The 19,026-nt window shown below is 43.0% G+C and overlaps 1 protein-coding gene across 2 annotated transcripts; it reads right to left on the bottom strand.

The window, feature by feature from the left end:
- Positions 1–1,693: 1,693 nt before the first annotated feature.
- LOC142245912 (endoribonuclease YbeY-like) lies at positions 1,694–17,947 on the bottom strand. 2 transcript variants are annotated; one of them, XM_075318918.1, is made up of 5 exons: positions 17,871–17,947; positions 7,956–8,169; positions 6,227–6,358; positions 4,863–4,931; positions 1,694–1,842 (listed from the first exon to the last, which is right to left on the bottom strand). In XM_075318918.1, the coding sequence occupies exons 2-5, from the start codon at positions 8,163–8,165 to the stop codon at positions 1,747–1,749; spliced, it is 507 nt and encodes a 168-aa protein (XP_075175033.1). In that variant the 5' UTR covers positions 8,166–8,169; positions 17,871–17,947; the 3' UTR covers positions 1,694–1,746. The 2 variants fall into 2 exon arrangements, with proteins under 2 accessions (XP_075175033.1, XP_075175034.1); XM_075318919.1 differs by lacking the exon at positions 1,694–1,842 and adding an exon at positions 3,918–3,977.
- Positions 17,948–19,026: the final 1,079 nt, after the last annotated feature.

Here is a 19,026-nt window from a genome sequence, read left to right as displayed (position 1 = left end):
GTACAAAGACTACTTTTCTGCCGTCACAGACCTCTGTATCACATAAGATATGAGCAGGAATATCATTGTCACAAGAAGGTTGGGGGAGCTGCCGTGCAGATACTGCTCAGATGCCTTCAACTTAACCTAATAGCGAAACTGCTGATTTGAAATGTGCAGCCCTAAAATGCATTACATGAAAAGTCCACTACATGTACATAGGGTTTTGGTGGAGGAAAACTTATCAAATAATTTGTTCATGGAAACTGTTTGTGCTGCCCCTCGTCTGTACTGTGTGAACTCAGTCTAAAGACCTGTTCAGACCTGAGTATTATGCAGATGCGTGCTATCTGAGTAAAATCAGTGTGACTCAATAGGGCTTTTCGGATGACATTTTTTTACTCAGACGCACAGTAATTGCAGCATGCACTATGCTTTTCTGAATGCCGAATTAAACTCTCCCATAGAAGTCTATGGATCTAAATAAAAAACCCTGATTCCACACACGTCGCTTTAATCTGATTTGTATGAATACACTAGCTGTAGTACCCAGTGTTAGTCACTAAGTGTCTTTCTGTTTCTCTCTCACTCTCTCCCTGCCTCTTTCCTTGTCTGGCTGTCTCTGTCTGTCTCTCTTTCTCTCTCTCTCTCTCTCTCTCTCTGTCCATCTATCTCTGTCTCTGTGTCTGTCTCTCTCTGTCTGGCTCTCTTTGTCTATCTGTCTGTGTCTGTCTGTCTGCCTCTCTGTCTGTCTCGATCTGTCTCTCTCTTTGCCTATCTGTTTGTCTCTGTCTGTCTCTTTCTCTATCATCACCGATATCATACTACCACACACACAAGCTTCTTCTACTAAGAATGTCCTTTGTTGCCCATAGCAACCAATCACAACTCCTATTAATGACCTGTAGCTCCCAGTTCCATTAACTTCAATGGAGGCAGGTCTTTTGGCAAAGAACTGTAAGCACGAGGTTAAATTTTCCCCTCAAAACATAGTCTATGACGCTCCCTAAGTCACATGAGGTGGCTGTGAAAAATGTTATGATTGTAAATGAGACTGTGCGGATTCCTTTAGCGGACACACACACACACACACACACACACACACACACACACACACACACACACACACACATTCATACATACATTCAGCTTAATATATTAAATTTCCAATATGAACTAATGAAACTCTATTTGATCCTGTACATTTTTTAATGTAGATGTCTGAAAAGGGATCGCACATGGACATAAAAAACGGACACATTGACGACAACATGAGTTAAAGCTTTCTGGATGAAAATCGGATGTATATTCATACGCTCGAGTGACCCGGCCTCAGTCTTCTTTCTCTTCTGATCAGACTTTTAGAACTTTTTGTCTAAATCTACTGAGATCATGTAACTCATTTTTGCAGACGTCATTCTTCACGACAACGTATAATTGGGCTAAGCAAAATTGTCATCCAATGTAAAAAAAAATTCACCATGAGATTTGCAAACTGGATAATGTACAGTCACAGCAATATCAGAATCCTCTCTTGTTTCTTGGCTCTCCTAATAATGGAACTTATCCCCAGGATAGTGATTCCAATATTGCAATCAGCTGGTAATGATGGATTAGGGAATCATCTGGGATAGTATAAAGTGCAGAATCCTATAATTATCGCTAACCATCATGTCCTATAATTGATGCATGACGTATGTATATAATTCCCGTTTCTCAGACGCCGCTTTCTCTGTTCTCCGTGCAGCTAATGACATGGAAGTGATATTATTCTTGGTCGTAATGCTCTGATGTCAGTGGGGTAAGTGCAGATCCAGTCGCTCGGTTTATCTCCATTAGAACGTCACTTTCCTTCTCAAACATCTGTGAGAGTGAACAAACGATATGAAAATAACTAGAATTTATTATTATTCATTAATACTAAATATATAAAATCTTGGGTTAACTTTTATATTAGTGTTCCTTTATAAAAAAAAAACATATACTATATGGAGCATAGAGACTAGAGGTGTCCCCAGAGGCCAGAAGACCTTTCTACAACAGATGAAAAATAAAAGCAGTATTGGGGAGCAGCAGCACAAATTTTGCCTGCTCGCCAGGGATGAAATGAGAAATACACAACATAACAGGTTGCTGATTATATGCCCTCAAATGCAGAGCAGAAACATAATCAACATGTAAATGGGGTTCTCTGTGGACCACAGTCTCCTGGAATACATATAATATGGCTTGGTCACCCATTCGTAGGAAATAAGGAGGGGCATTTCTTATAGACAACCTCTTTGATTCCACATATTTCTCGAAGGTAAAATAATAAAGACTATAATTACCCCCCATACCGGCGCCCTTCTAGCTATGTACGGGCTTGAGGTGCTGGAGATCACATGGAGTTGTGACTTCATGCGAGCCCCGCATCCAATCAGCACTGGCTTCCTTCTCAACGCCTTAGGACCAAATGAGTTAATCAACAGGAAGTGAGCTCACTTCCTGTTGATTATTCATTTGGTCCAAAGGTGGGGAGAAGGAAGCTGGCACAGATTGGATGCGGGGCTCTCATGATGTCAAAACCCCACATGAGCAACGGGAACGCGAACCACGGCACTGTTAGAATGGCGCCAGTAAGGGATACAAGTATACTCTTTATTATTTACCTGGGAGAAACGTGAAAACAGAAGGGGTTGTCCTAGTAGTGGACAACCCCTTTAAATGTGTATGCACATCTTCTGTCTTCTGATGCGCACCGCGCCTCTGACTCCAGGATTTCTGCTTGCCAGATGGAATGTACAATGACAGTTCAGACCTCCAGTATGGTTGCACTACTGGTCTAAACCGTCTTCTTTCCCTTCTGGCTAGTAGGGGCAGTTCTGCCTCTGCAGCATGGAAGAAGAGCAAGGACACTGAAGCTGGCCGGACCCAGACAACTTCAGAGTGGCATTTACAAGCTATATAGTAAAAAGCCTTTAATCGCCTGCTTCTTGCCTAGGAAAAAGCCACTAAAGTGGTCGGTAACCAAGGCAACAAGCAATCAACTTTACAACTAAAAATATATCCATTTTTGAGGACAGGATTTTTAATGACAAGTACATTGCAAAGTTGCCTGTTTTTTACAAGCATTTTTAACCTTTAATGAACATGAGAAAACTTGTTTAAAAGGGATATTCTCTTTATTAATGAGTAAAATTGTAAAACAAGCAATATTGCAAATTACTTTTATATGGAAGTGAAGAGAGTTTTTAACCTTATTATTTACAGCTTGTTTCATAGTTTAAAGGATGTTTAAATGTGGCAGTGCTTACAACCTCTCTCAATAGTTTGCACGCCCCGCTCGCGACACTGCACTGCTGTCTCCCAATCCGACCAGCTTCAGTGTAACTAAGGTCCTCGACAGCTGTGAAGGCAAAGCTGCTTTTGCTTGCAGTTTGGGCACGACTATGCCGCTAGTCTGCACTGTGAATCAAGCATTAGTGCTCTGCCTCCAGTTTGTAGGAAGCCGGGAGGCAGGGAGAGGCGCGCTCCTGAAGACTGAACCTGAAACAACCCATTTTATCTGGAGGCACTGGAAATTTGTAACAGGGCACAAAGCATTGGTTTCCTTTGCGATGAAACCGGTTACTAGATTAATGTTAATTGAACCACAGGCAGCATGACGCAGACGCTGGATGAGCGATTGCAGCCAGGTCTAAACATTCCGGTGTTTCAGAAAAAACATAGTTTGGAAATCTGGCTGGTGACTATTGGGAGAGATTTGACTTATCTTACGCGGTTCTTGTCTGGCATACATGGGACACATCTGTCAATAAAGTGGGGAAATCCGCAGAAAAGCTGTCCGAGGAGCTCACTGGGCGAGTCAGGTTCTCCCTATAGTCTCCCTTTCAATTCATATTTTCTCTGAAATACTGAACTGTTTCAAAGTAAAACTTACCTGACTTTAATTGTGCAGCCAACATCTGATTCATGCTGCCCGTTACTGAGGCAGCATTAATCTATTAACAGGTTCCCTATAATAATTAATAATGCAAATATAAACCATTATTATATACCGTACTCACGTCAAGCTAAAAGCTTGCAATATCAGCAAAATCTTAACACTAGAACTACTGAGGTAGTCATTTTGACTACTTTGCACCATGTATTTCTATATAGGTGTGATGAGTCCAGTAGTTCTAGTGTTAAAAGGAACCAGTCACCAGGTTTTTCCCCTATAAGCTGCGGTCACCACCAGTAAGCTCTTATATACAGTATTCTGTAATTCTGTATATAAGAGCCCAGGCTGCGCTGTAGAACATAAAAACACCTTTATAATACTCACCTGTGGGGTGGCTGGGCTCAATAGGCATCGATGGTCCTGGTCCGTCACCTCCTCTCTTCCATCGCCTTCCTCTTTCCCTACTCCATATGGATGACGTGTCCTACCTACTACATCATCCACATAGAGAGGCCTCCATTGCACTCCTGCACATGCGCTTCTCTCTGTACTGCTGAGGGCAGAGCAAACTACTGTAATGTGCAGGGAATGGTCAAAGACCACCGGCGCATGCGCACTACAATACTTTGCTGTCCTCAGCAGGGCAGAGAGAAGTGCAGGAGGGCAGCGGAGGCCTCTGTGTGGATGATGTAGGACGAGTCATCCACAAGGAGCTGGGAATGACATTGGTGATGGAAAGAAGAGAGGAGGCGCCGGACCGAGGCCAGAGATTCCCATCGGACCAGACCGCCCCTCAGGTGAGTATAATGAAGATTTTTTTTATATTATACAGAGTGGTCTGGGCTCTTAGATACAATATTCTAGAATGCTGTATATAAGGGCTCACTGGTGGTGGCCACAGCTTTTAGGGGAAAAACCTGGTGATAGGTTCTCTTTAATAAGAAAAGAAACAACTAACCTTTTTCCAGTCTTCTGGACTATGATGTGTATAACCAAGCAGGTGACATAAGCCGTGTACTGCTGTCACCTGGGAGAAACATAATTTTTTATATGTGAATCTTCTGGAAGTAGAAATATAAATATTCACTAGAAGGAACAACGCACTCAAATGTAATCTTTATATGTGACAGATTCGCTGACTATACTTACTGGTGGAGGCGCAGACACTGCACAGTGGAATTAAAGGGAATCTGTCACCAGGTTTTTGCCATCTAATCTGAGAGCAGTATAATGTAGGGGCAGAGACCCCGATTAAAGTGATGTGTCACTTACTGAGCTGTTTACTGTCATTTTAATAAAATCACTGTTTTCTCTGCTGCAGATCTAGCAGTTAGTCAGTGCTCATGAATATGCTGGACTACCTGCAGCACGCCAAGTAGTCCTGTAATGATAATCTACTGCTGATTAATCAGTGATTTATCAAAACTACACTAAGCAGCCCAGTAAGTGACACATCACTGGAATCAGGGTCTTTGTCTCTACATTATGCTGCTCTCAGATTAGGTCACAAAACCTGGTGACAGATTCCCTTAAGGCTGGAGTCACACTTGTGAGTGACTCGGCAAGTCTCGCATCGGCATCACCTGGCACGGCCGCACACTCTCTGGACAGGAGCGTCTCAGCTGCATAGAAATACATGTAGCCGACCCGCTCCAGTCAGGAGAGTGTGTGGCCGTGCCAGGTGATGCCGATGCGAGACTCGTGCGAGTCCCTTACAAGTGTGAAGCCGGCCTAAATGTTTCACCAGCAGATTTGTCAGAGCTTTTCCCTTCAATCTTCAGTACTGCTCTTAGGCCCTGTGCGCACTAGGCATTTTTACCCGTGGATTTGCTGCAGAAATTTCTTGAGAAATGTTTGAAATCTTTCTGCAGACATTTCCCAGCAAAACCTATGGGGAAAAAAAATAGCTGTGCGCACGCTGCGTTTTTTTCTCAGGAAAATTCTTTGTGAAGATTTTCTTGAGAAAATTTCTTGAGAAAATGTGCTTGTCACTTCTTTTCCGCAGGTACCTGCGGAATACCCCCGGAATTTCACTCCATTCACTGTAATGTAATCGCGAAATTCCGGAAAGGGGATAGGGGAATCGGAATAGGGGAAACCATTCTTAACCCCTTTTTTAACCCAAGTACAAGTATAATGGTCCAGGCAGTGAATCCTCTGTTTGACTACTGCCTACAGTGATCTGCTCATCTTCCAGCTCTTATCCAACTCATCTCAGATCCTATTTCTGTGTCATACCTCACAACAACCAACCTATGAGCTACAGAGAATTGTTACTGACAGCTCGATAACACCATAAGATTTGCATTCTCCATAACTTACAGTCAAGACATTGTTAAAATCCTCCTCCTTTTCTTGACACTGGTGATATATAAACTCTACTCCAAGGTAAATGTCTCCTAAATTGTATTCATCTGGGAATGGTGGATTAGGTAACAATCCGGGGCACAAATTCTGGAAGTATACAAGGAGCACACACAGTCAGATGTAGCCAACACATATTGTATATCATTGCAATTACTTAAAGCACCACTCCAGCATTTTTTAGTTTTTTTTTTCAGCGTTGGAATGCTTTAAATCTAAATCCTCTGCCCCCGGTCTTATACTCAAGCCTGCTTTACACGTTGCAATTTCGCATACGATATCGTATGCGATTTGCAACGCTCCCATCGTATGTGCGGCACGTTCAATTTGTTGAACGTTCCGCACAAACGATTAACCCCCGTCACACGTACTTACCTTCCATACGACCTCGATGTGGGCGGCGAACGTCCACTTCCTGGAGTGGGAGGGACGTTTGGTGTCACATCGACGTCACGCGGCAGCCGGCCAATAGAAGCGGAGGGGCGGAGCTGAGCGGGACGTAAACCTCCCACCCACCTCCTTCCTTCCGCATTGTGGGCCAGGAGCCACAGGACGTAGGTAAGATCTGTTCATCGTTCCCGGGGTGTCACACACTGCGATGTGCGCTACCCCGGGTACAATGAACAATCTGACGTTCAATTCGTCAGGAATGAACGACGTGCATGCGATGAATGGTTTTTCGTTCAATCGCAATTGCACATCGCTGTCACACGCTACAACATACCTTACGATGCCGGATGTGCGTCACTTACGACGTGACCCCGCCGACACATCGTAAGATATCTTGTAGCGTGTAAAGCGGGCTTCATTCTCTGCCATCTTCACCTTCTATCGCCACCGTTCCGGTCGGTCTTGGGCAGTGTTTCATGGAGCGCGCCAGTGGTCACAACTCAATACAAGTCTATGAGAGCCTCTTTCTGGCTCACAATGACTTGCCTTTGGAGCTTGTGAAGTAACTTCTGCCCAGTCAGAATTTGTCATCACAAGATGGTACAGCGAAAACAAAAAAAGGTTAAGACGTCGGAGGGTAAGTATAAGACTTAGATGTAGGCCGGTGTCACAATTGCAAGGGACTCGCGCAAAAATTGAGTCGCATCACCCGTCACGGCCTGCTGCTCTTTGGGCAGGAGTGTGCAGCAGTATAAAAATACATGCAGCTGCACACTCCTGTACGGAGAGCGGCAGGCCATGACGGGTGATGCGACCTCAATTCTCGCGCGAGTCACTCCAGCCTTAAAGAAGCACTCCAGCGGTGAAATACCGAAAAAAACCTCTGGAGTGGTGCTTTAAAGTCAGCCTTTCACCAGGTCAAAAGTGTTTATTTTATTCCCATTGCTCCCATTGAGTATTAAGATGTTTTGTTGTTTGTTTTTTTTTTAAATCCACCATATGGTTCTAGAGGCCTAGATCTGTTTATTTAGTGCTAATTTTTGACATATTTACTAAGGGCGTATGGCTGAAAGGTTTTTTTGGGGCTTATCTTTAGACTTCTGCATTATAAAACTGAGCCATGCCCCCTTGGTAAAGAGAATAAAAAGCACTAAATAAAAAGGTCCATATCTCTGGAACCGTATGGCGGATTTTGTTTTCTTAAATGAATACTCAGGGGAGAAGCCACCATAAAATAGGAGCAAAAACAGCCCACTGTTGAGATGGTGACAGATAACCTGCTCTGCTGTTTCTGTACCTCATGGAATGGAAATGACAGCACGTCCGTAGCTTTGTCTTGCTGTCTGTAAAGTCTGTTCAGGCGTCGGATCTTTGTATCATTTATACATATTACCCCGACATCAAACCTCTCCACGCGGAGACACTTTCTGGCAATTTCTAGATTCTTGCGTAAATGGGCTCTGCGGAGAGGGATCACATGCTGCAGGTTCCGGATAAGAAGAGACATTACCCTGTTGAGACAAGTAATACTTAGAGACTTGGCGCTTTGGTGTTCTCCCCTTTTTGTTAGAAGAGTTTTTAAATAGTGATGGGCGGACTCTCAGATTTATGAGATCAGCGCGTTTAGCTGGACTTTTAAAAAAAAAACAGCAAAAAAACGGTTCCAGCCCGGAATTGATCCCTGATATCTGGCTGGATGCCGGTCACCATATAAGTCTATGGGGACCAGAATTTGGTGCTTTCTTTTCTTTATTTATTTAGTTTTACACCAATCTACAGTGACCCACAGACAGGTTCTGTGATTGCAAGCAGCCAAAAACTACACTGCCCCACAGGCTGGGGGCGAGTCGGACTGCAACCAATCACAGACACCAGAACTGCCGGTGGGCGGGGGAAGCAGTGAATATGTATGAGGCTAATGAGCAGCCCTGGAAGAAGAGTGAGCAACCCGGAAGCAGTTACAGCCGCGCTGGGGACTCCGTAAGTATAGTGTGATTGCTTTATTTTTTTTTATTTCCCAAGTTGCCGGATCAGGCACCCGGATACTTTTTAAGCCGCACGGATATAGACTTTTAAAGTCCTGGTCCGCCCATCACTATTCTTGGACAATAAAATGAACATGAAGTTTTCCTTCTCCAGTCAACAATCAACTCTATTCAGAGGGATAAACAGACAGAAAACATTAAATTTCCTTTCAGCTTTACTAAAAGGAAAATTAAATGCGTTGAGTGGGACTAAATAGCCGCAGACCTCCTGTGTCTGATGGATAGGTCAGCATTAGGCTAATTTCACACATCAGTTTTTTTCCATCAGGCACAATCCGGAAAAAAAACACAGGTAAAACGGATCCGGCGCCGGATCCATTTTATCCCCATTGATTTGTATTAGCGCTGGATTGTGCCTGATGGCCTTGCGTTGCATCCGGCTTTTGCCGGATCCGTCATAATTGCCTAAAGCGGCGGCCGGAGGGAACGTATCTTGTAATGTTTTTTTGTCCGGCAAAAAAACCGCATCACGCCGGATCCGGCATGTTTTACAATGGAAGCCTATAGACACCAGATCCGGCGTAATGCGGTAAAAAACGGATGCGGCCACCGGATCCGTTTTTGTAAACTGAGCATGCTTCGATGTATTGAAAAAAACAGATCCAGCAAAAAAAACGGACAAAAAGGATGCAAAAACGGATGCGCCGGATCCGTTTTTTGACGGATCAGGTATATTGGAACTGGCAAAAAAAAGGATCAAAGCACATCAGTTTTTGCATATTCTGCGCCGGATCCGTTGCATCATGCACATGCCGGATTGTGCCTGATGCCAAAAACTGATGTGTGAAATTAGCCTTAGGAGATCGGTGGTTGTCCGACACACAGCTCGCCAGCCATTCAGCTGAAACCTGCCACAAACGGTTACTGGCTGAGTTCACATGTCTAGTAATCATTCGTCAGAACAGATCCTGCAGCAATTTGTTGGCAAAAAAGTTATAAGTAAATCAATACAGTTTTGTCAAAGCCAAATACCAGGATGTATCAAATACAAAGCAGCTTTATTTAAACTATGACATGCCAACAAAAGGCAAAAAACAGCATAAAAAAAGTGTTAAGAACGCATGTTAAAGAAAATAAGTAACCTAATATACATAATAGCTGCCGAAATTTTGCAACATTGAAAACTCATCGTGGGCACACAGCGTCAGGCCACGTACACACGTTGAGTTTTTGGTGATTTTTTTACTTCAGTATATATAGCTAAAACCAGGAGTGGGTGATAAATACAGAAGTGGTGCCTGTGTTTCTATTATACTTTTCCTCTGATTGTTCCACTCCTGATTTTGGCTACAAATACTGAGGTAAAAGCCTCTCCAAATACTCAATGTGTGCACATGGCCTTAAAGGTTTTTTTTTCCCCATGAACAAAGGTCATTTGGAAGTTTATTTTTATGAATAGATCATGGAATAATAATACATTTCACCATTGTATGTGTATAAATAAACAAAAAAAATGTTCCTGTGCGGAGATAACCTTATATACTGTATGTGTCCCTGCTATATACTGTGTAATGGCCGTGACTGACGGTACAGATACATGGTTTGATCATACCACATCTCCTGGGCAGAGGAGGATGTGAGTATACAGACATTACAGCACTGATCACAGCTGATTCTTTCTGTGAGGTAAAACATTTTCCTGCCTGTTTTTTAAAAAAATGGTTTACCTCAAAGAAGGAATAATTTGTGATACCATGCTATAATGTTTGTATACTTTATTACTTCCTCCCTGGCCCAGGAATTGTGGTATGATCAGACCACGTCCCTGTACGGTCAGACACAGTACATAGCAAGGACATATATATAAGAATATCTCAGCAAAGGAACATTTTTTTTAAAACAGGCAGAAAAATTATTTACCTCACAGAATGAATCATCTGTGATCCTGTGACGTAATGTCGTTAAACTCTTTTGCGCCCTCCCCTGTTCAGGAGATGAGGTATGATCAGACTATGTCCCTATACAGTCAGACACAGCCATTACACAGTACATAGCAGGGACATATATATATATATATATATATATATATACATCTATATATATATCTATATATGTATATATATATATATATATATATATATGTATATATATAATATATATATATATATATATACATGTGTGTATATGTATATGTGTGTATATATATATATATATATATTTTTATATATATATATATATATATATATTTATTATATATAAAAATATAAAATATATATATAAAATATTTATTATCACAGCATAGGGACAATTTTTTAAACACATCCAACTGTGGAGATTATTATTATTCCAAGATCTACTGATTATAATAATCTTTGTTAGTAGGAAATCCCCTTTAGGCCCTGTGCGCACTGGGAAACGGAATTTTCTTAAGAAAATTCCGCAGGGTCTGAAAGATTACCGCACCGGCGGTAAAAAACTGCGGCAAACCGCACCCAAAAACCGCATGCGGTTTGCCGCGGTTTTACCGCGGTATTGTTCATGGTTATGCCGCGGTTTTGCTGAGTGCGGGTTGGTACATGTGTTTTATTGCATTCAATGCAATAAAGCACATTGAAAAAAAAAAATGATTTCCTTCTGAGATAGATAGTAGATAAATAGACAAATAGATAGAAGAATAGATAGAGGGTTAGATAGAGGGATAGATAGATAGATAGAGGACAGATCGCTGCATTTCTCCCGAGCGGTAGTGAGTTCACATTACCGGCCGTGGGAAATGCCCTGTGGTTACCTCTGCTGTCTCGCTACGAGGCTGCATTCAGTAGTGTCAGTCGCGGCTGGATGCAAGCATCGCAGGACTTGGATTACGCCGGAGCTGTGTGTTTTGGTGGGGTTAATAAAAGGGTGAACGAGGAGGCTTATTTGTGTTTTATTTAAAATAAAGGATTTTTCGGTGTGTGTGTTTTTTCACTTTACTTACGGGTTGATCATATCAGCTGTCACATAGACGCTGCCTTGACCAAGCCTGGACTTAGTGGCGGCGATCCGCCGCCATTAACTCCTTATTACCCTGTCTGCCACCGCATCACGGCAACAGGAAAAGCTGGGGGCACTCCGGTACTGCCGCATAATGGATGCGACAGTCCCGGGGCAGCTGCGGGCTGATATTCTCGGCTGCGGAAAGGAGGGGGACATTAACCCTGCCCCCTGTCCTCCCCAGCCTGAGAATACCGGGTCGCCGCTGTGTGCTTACCTCGGCTGGAAGGTAAAAATACGGCAGTGCCCACATGTTTTTTTTTTCTATATTTCCGTTTGATTTCTATGTGTATTCTATATGTCTGTGTGTGTGTGATGTGTGTGTATCCTATGTCTGTGATCTGTGTGTTTACTCTGCTCCGGTTCCTCTTCCTGTCATAATGACATCACTTCCCTGCAAACCGCAGGCAGCGATGTACATTATCGCAGGTAAACCGCAAAATACCGCAGGGAATAACGCAAGAAAACGCAATGAACCGCGCAGAATTTGCTGCTTGCGTTCACGATTACATTGCAGTGAATGGAGTGAAATCCCGCAGCGACGTGCGGAAAAGAAGTGACATGCAATTGTTTTTGCTGCGGGAATCCCTCAGCAACACATGCAGCTGTCAAAATCCGCATAGTGCGCACAGCATTTTTTTTTCCCATAGGTTTTGCTGGTGAATCACTGCAGAGATGTTATGAACATTTTCTGCAGCGAAACATGCAGCAAATCCGCAGGAAATATGTGGCAAAAATCGGCAAGTGCGCCACAGGGCCTTAAAGTGAACCTGTCAGGTGCAATATGTACCCAGGACCACAAGCAGTTCTGGGTGTATATTGCTAATCCCTGCCTAACTGTCCCTGTATACACTAGCATAAATAAAGAGATCTTTAGAAAAAGTATTCTATTACCATATGCTAATGAGCGCAGGGACTAGTCCCCTGGGCGTTAGTTCCCCGGCCAGTCGCCCCTCATTAGCATGTTAGTGTGTCCCTGTGGACGTTCTAACATGCTAATGAATGTGCAGCGTCAGAGGATGATCTCACTCACCTCTCTGCCACCATCGCGTACTCTGTGAGATTTCGACTCAGTGTGCATGACCCCGGACTTTCAGTCATGCGCACTATGAAACCGGGTGTACGCGTCCCGGCTTCAAACTGAAGTAGTGCGCATGACCCAAACTCCGGTGTCATGCGCAAAGAGCCAAAATCCCCCGTCGGACGAGATGGTGGAGGAGAGGTGACAGATAATCCTCTGACGCTGCACATTCATTAGCATGTTAGCACACCCATAGGTATATAGAATAGAATCTGGCTCACATATTAAATTAGGTGCCACCGAGAAAAGAGTCAGTTGTGCAAAAAGTCAGCTCGGGCACTCAAAGAAATGAAAAATAGAGAATATTGATGCTTATTGATACCAATTTTATTCATGCAAAGGTCTGTGTTATTATGACGTTTCGGCCATACAATTTTGGCCTTTATCAAATAAATGTACTGAAAGAACAAAAGAAAAATAAAATATCAAATCTCACATACATGTACAATCAATTTTACACATAGCGCATAGAACAAAAATATGGCGAATGTCTTTGACATAGAACAAATCATATAATAAACAAAAACCTTGATGCACACTTGTGTGAATAATCAATGATTAATCGATTGAGAGACCCTAGTGTACATAGTACATAAGTACAAAGTTATCACAATGTAAAAAATACATACCGCAGGAAACGTATATGAAGTTTAGACTGGTGAAATTAGGTTCACATGTGCTGACCAATGGTACATTAGTGATCAACCTGAAGTAGAAAACAGACTCGTCTTGAGAAAATTATATATACTTTATGTATAGATGTAAGTAGGGGACCGTAGGTAAAGTCTGAGACAGAAGGTGTATAGACTACAGAGAATTTTCTGTGAGGTTTACCTTTGCTACTGTCTATATGATATATCACTTGAAGACCCAATGTTCATTAGAATGCTGTGGTGTATGGTCCGCTAAATGGCATAAGATATAAGGAAAGCAGTGAGCATTAGATTATGACATCCATCCAGTGAAGGGGGAGAGGGCAGGGGCACCCTACCGATTAAATTGCCATATGGAGAAAAAGAAGTAATGCAGTGTTACCTTAATTATTGTCTATGGAATAGACCTCTCAGGGGGCTCATGTTCAATAGGTTGCTTTGTAGGACCCACCAAGTTACTTTAAATATAAGGAATAAAAGACAAAATGAGAAACACGGAAGGGATATATGCAGAGGATGAGACATTTGTCACTCACCACTATGTGTGTCAAGATAGATACAGCTTGTAGTCCTATAGATTTAGAATGTACAGAGACTGTGTATCAATATACACCCCCAAGCTAGGTTCAGTCAGTGAGCGTATAAACATACTAAAGGATGTCACCAACCTTATTACATTGTCAAAAGCTCCTTAGGATATAAGGGCCCCATGTCTATCGACCCCCTGTGAAGATCTATAAGATTTATAGAATTAGAAAAATACGTTGGCTTTTCAAAGAGAATATATGTCCTTATTGATTACCTGGGTGTGCCAGATGCAGTGGTGATTCAGTAGGGATTACACTGTCAGTGTTCTCCTTAGGGTATGAAGGCCCTGTGTCTACAGCCCCCCTGTGAAGATCTATAAGATTGTCACAATCAATTACCATATTACATTGATCATTCCAAGAGGGGTAGATCCCTTGTAGATTACCTGAGTATGCAAAATGCAGTGGTGATTCCGTGGGGATGAAGGCTGTGTGGTGACCGGAGGTGCCGATGAGTGCCTGGCGGCCGCCATTTAAAGCTATAGCACGTGTACAGGAAATCCTGTAAGTGGAACGCAGCGCCGTCCGTGGAACGCACTAACGCGCACGCGCAGGGGGCACCCCGGCTGGGAATGCCCCCCGCGCATGCGCACAGGCGGACCACAGGCAGCGTGACGCTGGCCGTGGAGCACGAGCGCGCGCACAAGCGGGGAAACCCGCACGCGCGCGCGCCAGCGCCCCACACACAGCGTAAGGAAGTGAAGGACGTGACTCCCGTGTATGGCTGACGCTGACGCTCTGGTAGGATGTCTGATAAGTATGCCGTTTATCGTGAGAATCAGAAAAACGCCACTTGTACACACGGTCCCTTTGATAATCCTCCTGGTCCCTGATAAACTTAGATCTTTTTCGGTCTTGTAATGTTTTTCTAAATTCAGTGATAGTCTCTTGAGTCCGAGTCTTGATGTTATTCCACTCTGCTGTGGGAAGCGTATTGGTTAATTGCTCCTCGATGCTGCGTATCTGGTTGGTAGTATCCGTGATCTCTTGCTGCAGGTAGTCAATAGTGAGTATAATAATGTCCATTGAACATTTATTAAGGATTCCTTCAAATTTATTGCAGAACGTTGGATTATCAGAGAATAATGTAGGCCGGAGTGGGACCCTCAAGCCACGAGGAATCCTCTTTGTCTTAAAATATTCAGCTAACGTGATGGAATGAAGTTCAAATGCCGTTAATTTTCTATAGACTTTCTCGTAGTCCCTGGATCTTGTTTCCTCTGCCGGGATGGTCAAAAAAGTACCAGAGGTGGTAACTTTAGATAAAATAGATGAGGTCTCTTCCTTGTTGAAGGATAATGTAGCAAAAGACATGAGTAAAGGTTATAGAAAGTTGGAGCTCAGAAAAAATACGTCCAATATATAGAATAGAATCTGGCTCACATATTAAATTAGGTGCCACCGAGAAAAGAGTCAGTTGTGCAAAAAGTCAGCTCGGGCACTCAAAGAAATGAAAAATAGAGAATATTGATGCTTATTGAAACCCATTTAGATTATACGGGACATCCGAACAGTTAAGACTCATGGAATATTGATATAATTAGTTCATAATATTATTGACGTGTTGCTTTGATCTTTCATAAGACTAATTTCCTTTCTTCTTTATTCCCTAGGCACCTTAAATCGTCGGCACGGAAGTCACAATACCATTACATCACGTTTACCTCGGGATCACCTATGAATCACCTATAATACACTTATCCTGTGTGTGTGCGCATCCATGCGCGCCGCGGGCAATATAGACCCGTGCCCGCGCCTGCGTCAGCCATACACGGGAGTCACGTCCTTCACTTCCTTACGGTGTGTGTGGGGCGCTGGCGGGCGCGCGTGCGGGTTTTCCCGCTTGTGCGCGCGCTCACGCTCCACGCCCAGCGTCACGCCGCCTGTGGTCGCCTGTGCGCATGCGCGGGGGGCATTCACAGCCGGGGTGCCCCCTGCGCGTGCGCGTTAGTGCGTTCCATGGACGGCGCTGCGTTCCACTTACAGGATTTCCTGTACACGTGCTATAGCTTTAAATGGCGGCCGCCAGGCACTCATCGGCACCTCCGGTCACCACACAGCCTTCATCCCCACGGAATCACCACTGCATTTTGCATACTCAGGTAATCTACAAGGGATCTACCCCTCTTGGAATGATCAATGTAATATGGTAATTGATTGTGACAATCTTATAGATCTTCACAGGGGGGCTGTAGACACAGGGCCTTCATACCCTAAGGAGAACACTGACAGTGTAATCCCTACTGAATCACCACTGCATCTGGCACACCCAGGTAATCAATAAGGACATATATTCTCTTTGAAAAGCCAACGTATTTTTCTAATTCTATAAATCTTATAGATCTTCACAGGGGGTCGATAGACATGGGGCCCTTATATCCTAAGGAGCTTTTGACAATGTAATAAGGTTGGTGACATCCTTTAGTATGTTTATACGCTCACTGACTGAACCTAGCTTGGGGGTGTATATTGATACACAGTCTCTGTACATTCTAAATCTATAGGACTACAAGCTGTATCTATCTTGACACACATAGTGGTGAGTGACAAATGTCTCATCCTCTGCATATATCCCTTCCGTGTTTCTCATTTTGTCTTTTATTCCTTATATTTAAAGTAACTTGGTGGGTCCCACAAAGCAACCTATTGAACATGAGCCCCCTGAGAGGTCTATTCCATAGACAATAATTAAGGTAACACTGCATTACTTCTTTTTCTCCATATGGTAATTTAATCGGTAGGGTGCCCCTGCCCTCTCCCCCTTCACTGGATGGATGTCATAATCTAATGCTCACTGCTTTCCTTATATCTTATGCCATTTAGCGGACCATACACCACAGCATTCTAATGAACATTGGGTCTTCAAGTGATATATCATATAGACAGTAGCAAAGGTAAACCTCACAGAAAATTCTCTGTAGTCTATACACCTTCTTTCTCAGACTTTACCTACGGTCCCCTACTTACATCTATACATAAAGTATATATAATTTTCTCAAGACGAGTCTGTTTTCTACTTCAGGTTGATCACTAATGTACCATTGGTCAGCACATGTGAACCTAATTTCACCAGTCTAAACTTCATATACGTTTCCTGCGGTATGTATTTTTTACATTGTGATAACTTTGTACTTATGTACTATGTACACTAGGGTCTCTCAATCGATTAATCATTGATTATTCACACAAGTGTGCATCAAGGTTTTTGTTTATTATATGATTTGTTCTATGTCAAAGACATTCGCCATATTTTTGTTCTATGGGCTATGTGTAAAATTGATTGTACATGTATGTGAGATTTGATATTGTATTTTTCTTTTGTTCTTTCAGTACATTTATTTGATAAAGGCCAAAATTGTATGGCCGAAACGTCATAATAACACAGACCTTTGCATGAATAAAATTGGCATCAATAAGCATCAATATTCTCTATTTTTCATTTCTTTGAGTGCCCGAGCTGACTTTTAGCACACCCATAGGGACATACTAACATGCCAATAGAGCCGACTGGTTAGGGAACTAACGCCCTTTTGGGACTAGTCCCTGCACTCATTAGCATATCATAAAGGATCTTTAGAAATACTTTTTCTAATGATCACTTTATCTATGCTAGTGTATACAGGGACGGTTAGGCAAGGATTAGCTATATACACCCAGAACTGCTCGTGTTTCTGGGGGCATATTGCACCTGACAGGTTCCCTTTAAAGTAACCGCTGTGCGATATGAAGTCTGGCTGGACAAAGCACACGAGACACGGCCTCAGCCACACTGGACTGGTAAACACACCATATCCTGCCAGCCACGGACTGTATGGAGTTAAAAAAAAATAAATCACGTGACGAGAGCCGAGCGCACCGCGTCCAATCACTTACGTTATGTACGGGCTTGTGCTCCTGGACTCTGCACGAAAGCGGAACTTTCACTGTGAGACAGGGGGGAACCATACTTCTGATGGGCCGAGAACACACCGGAAGTAAGGCTGTTTAGACCGGAAGTTGATGGGTTTTTTTTTAATTTCGGTTATTTTTCTCTTAGAAGAGGTGCAGCGGCCGGCACTGCAAGCGAATGTGTGAGTAGCGGTGTTAGCTGCCCGTCCCCCTCCTCCCGCTGTGTGATGTGTCCCCTCTGGCTCGTAGTTACCGCGTGTTGTGTCTCCACAAGTCTTTTGGTTTTCGTTCTCGGAGAATGCTGAAGCTTGTGGTTCCCCTGGTCACATGACTGATCCTCTTCTGTGGTATAATATAAGCGGCTGTTGTATGGAGTTCTGGTTGGATGTCCCTTTCTGGTTGGGATGTTTTGATTATGGAGAGCTGTATGGCGCAGTCTCAGGAGGAGCAGTGTATTGATTTTCCTGATATTTACTGATGTCACTTTTGAAGCCAGTGACATAGGGACCCAGTTCAAGGGTTTGTCCAAGAATTAAAGGTTATCTATCATTAAGGCCAATTTATTTCATTTTTACTTAAAGGTTTATTCCAAGATCCCATCCCAATAGGTAATAGGTGTAATAATATCATCAAATACGTCCAATTAACCATATAACCTTTATGACCATAATTGCAGTTACAGTGCCACCCCAAGGTCACATTACCGCACGCACAAACTCTATATCAATGCATGAAAAACTGGAGGAAAGGGAGTACAATGTGCAAATATTTTTATTATCAAAATAAGGGGGAAACAAGGGGCTCTGGTGAATAAACATAAAAATTGGGTGTTTAAAAACACGTAACAGAGGGAGGGACTTGAAATGGGCATATGATATATGATCAAACTCATATAAATGTATAATGGGTACAGTCACATCAGAATTGCGTATATACAGACAAGATCAAAAAAAAGAGAATTTTGTTACTTACCGTAAATTCTTTTTCTTATAGTTCCGACATGGGAGACCCAAACCATGGGTGTATAGCTTCTGCCTCCGGAGGACACACAAAGTACTACACTAAAAAGTGTAGCTCCTCCCTCCGAGCATATACACCCCCTGGATGAAGGAATCCAACCCAGTTTAGTGCAAAAGCTGAA

This window comes from Anomaloglossus baeobatrachus, chromosome 7 (assembly GCF_048569485.1).
Source record: "Anomaloglossus baeobatrachus isolate aAnoBae1 chromosome 7, aAnoBae1.hap1, whole genome shotgun sequence".
In the NCBI taxonomy this organism is placed as follows: domain Eukaryota; kingdom Metazoa; phylum Chordata; class Amphibia; order Anura; family Aromobatidae; genus Anomaloglossus; species Anomaloglossus baeobatrachus.
This window is presented reverse-complemented; position numbering and strand designations above follow the sequence as displayed.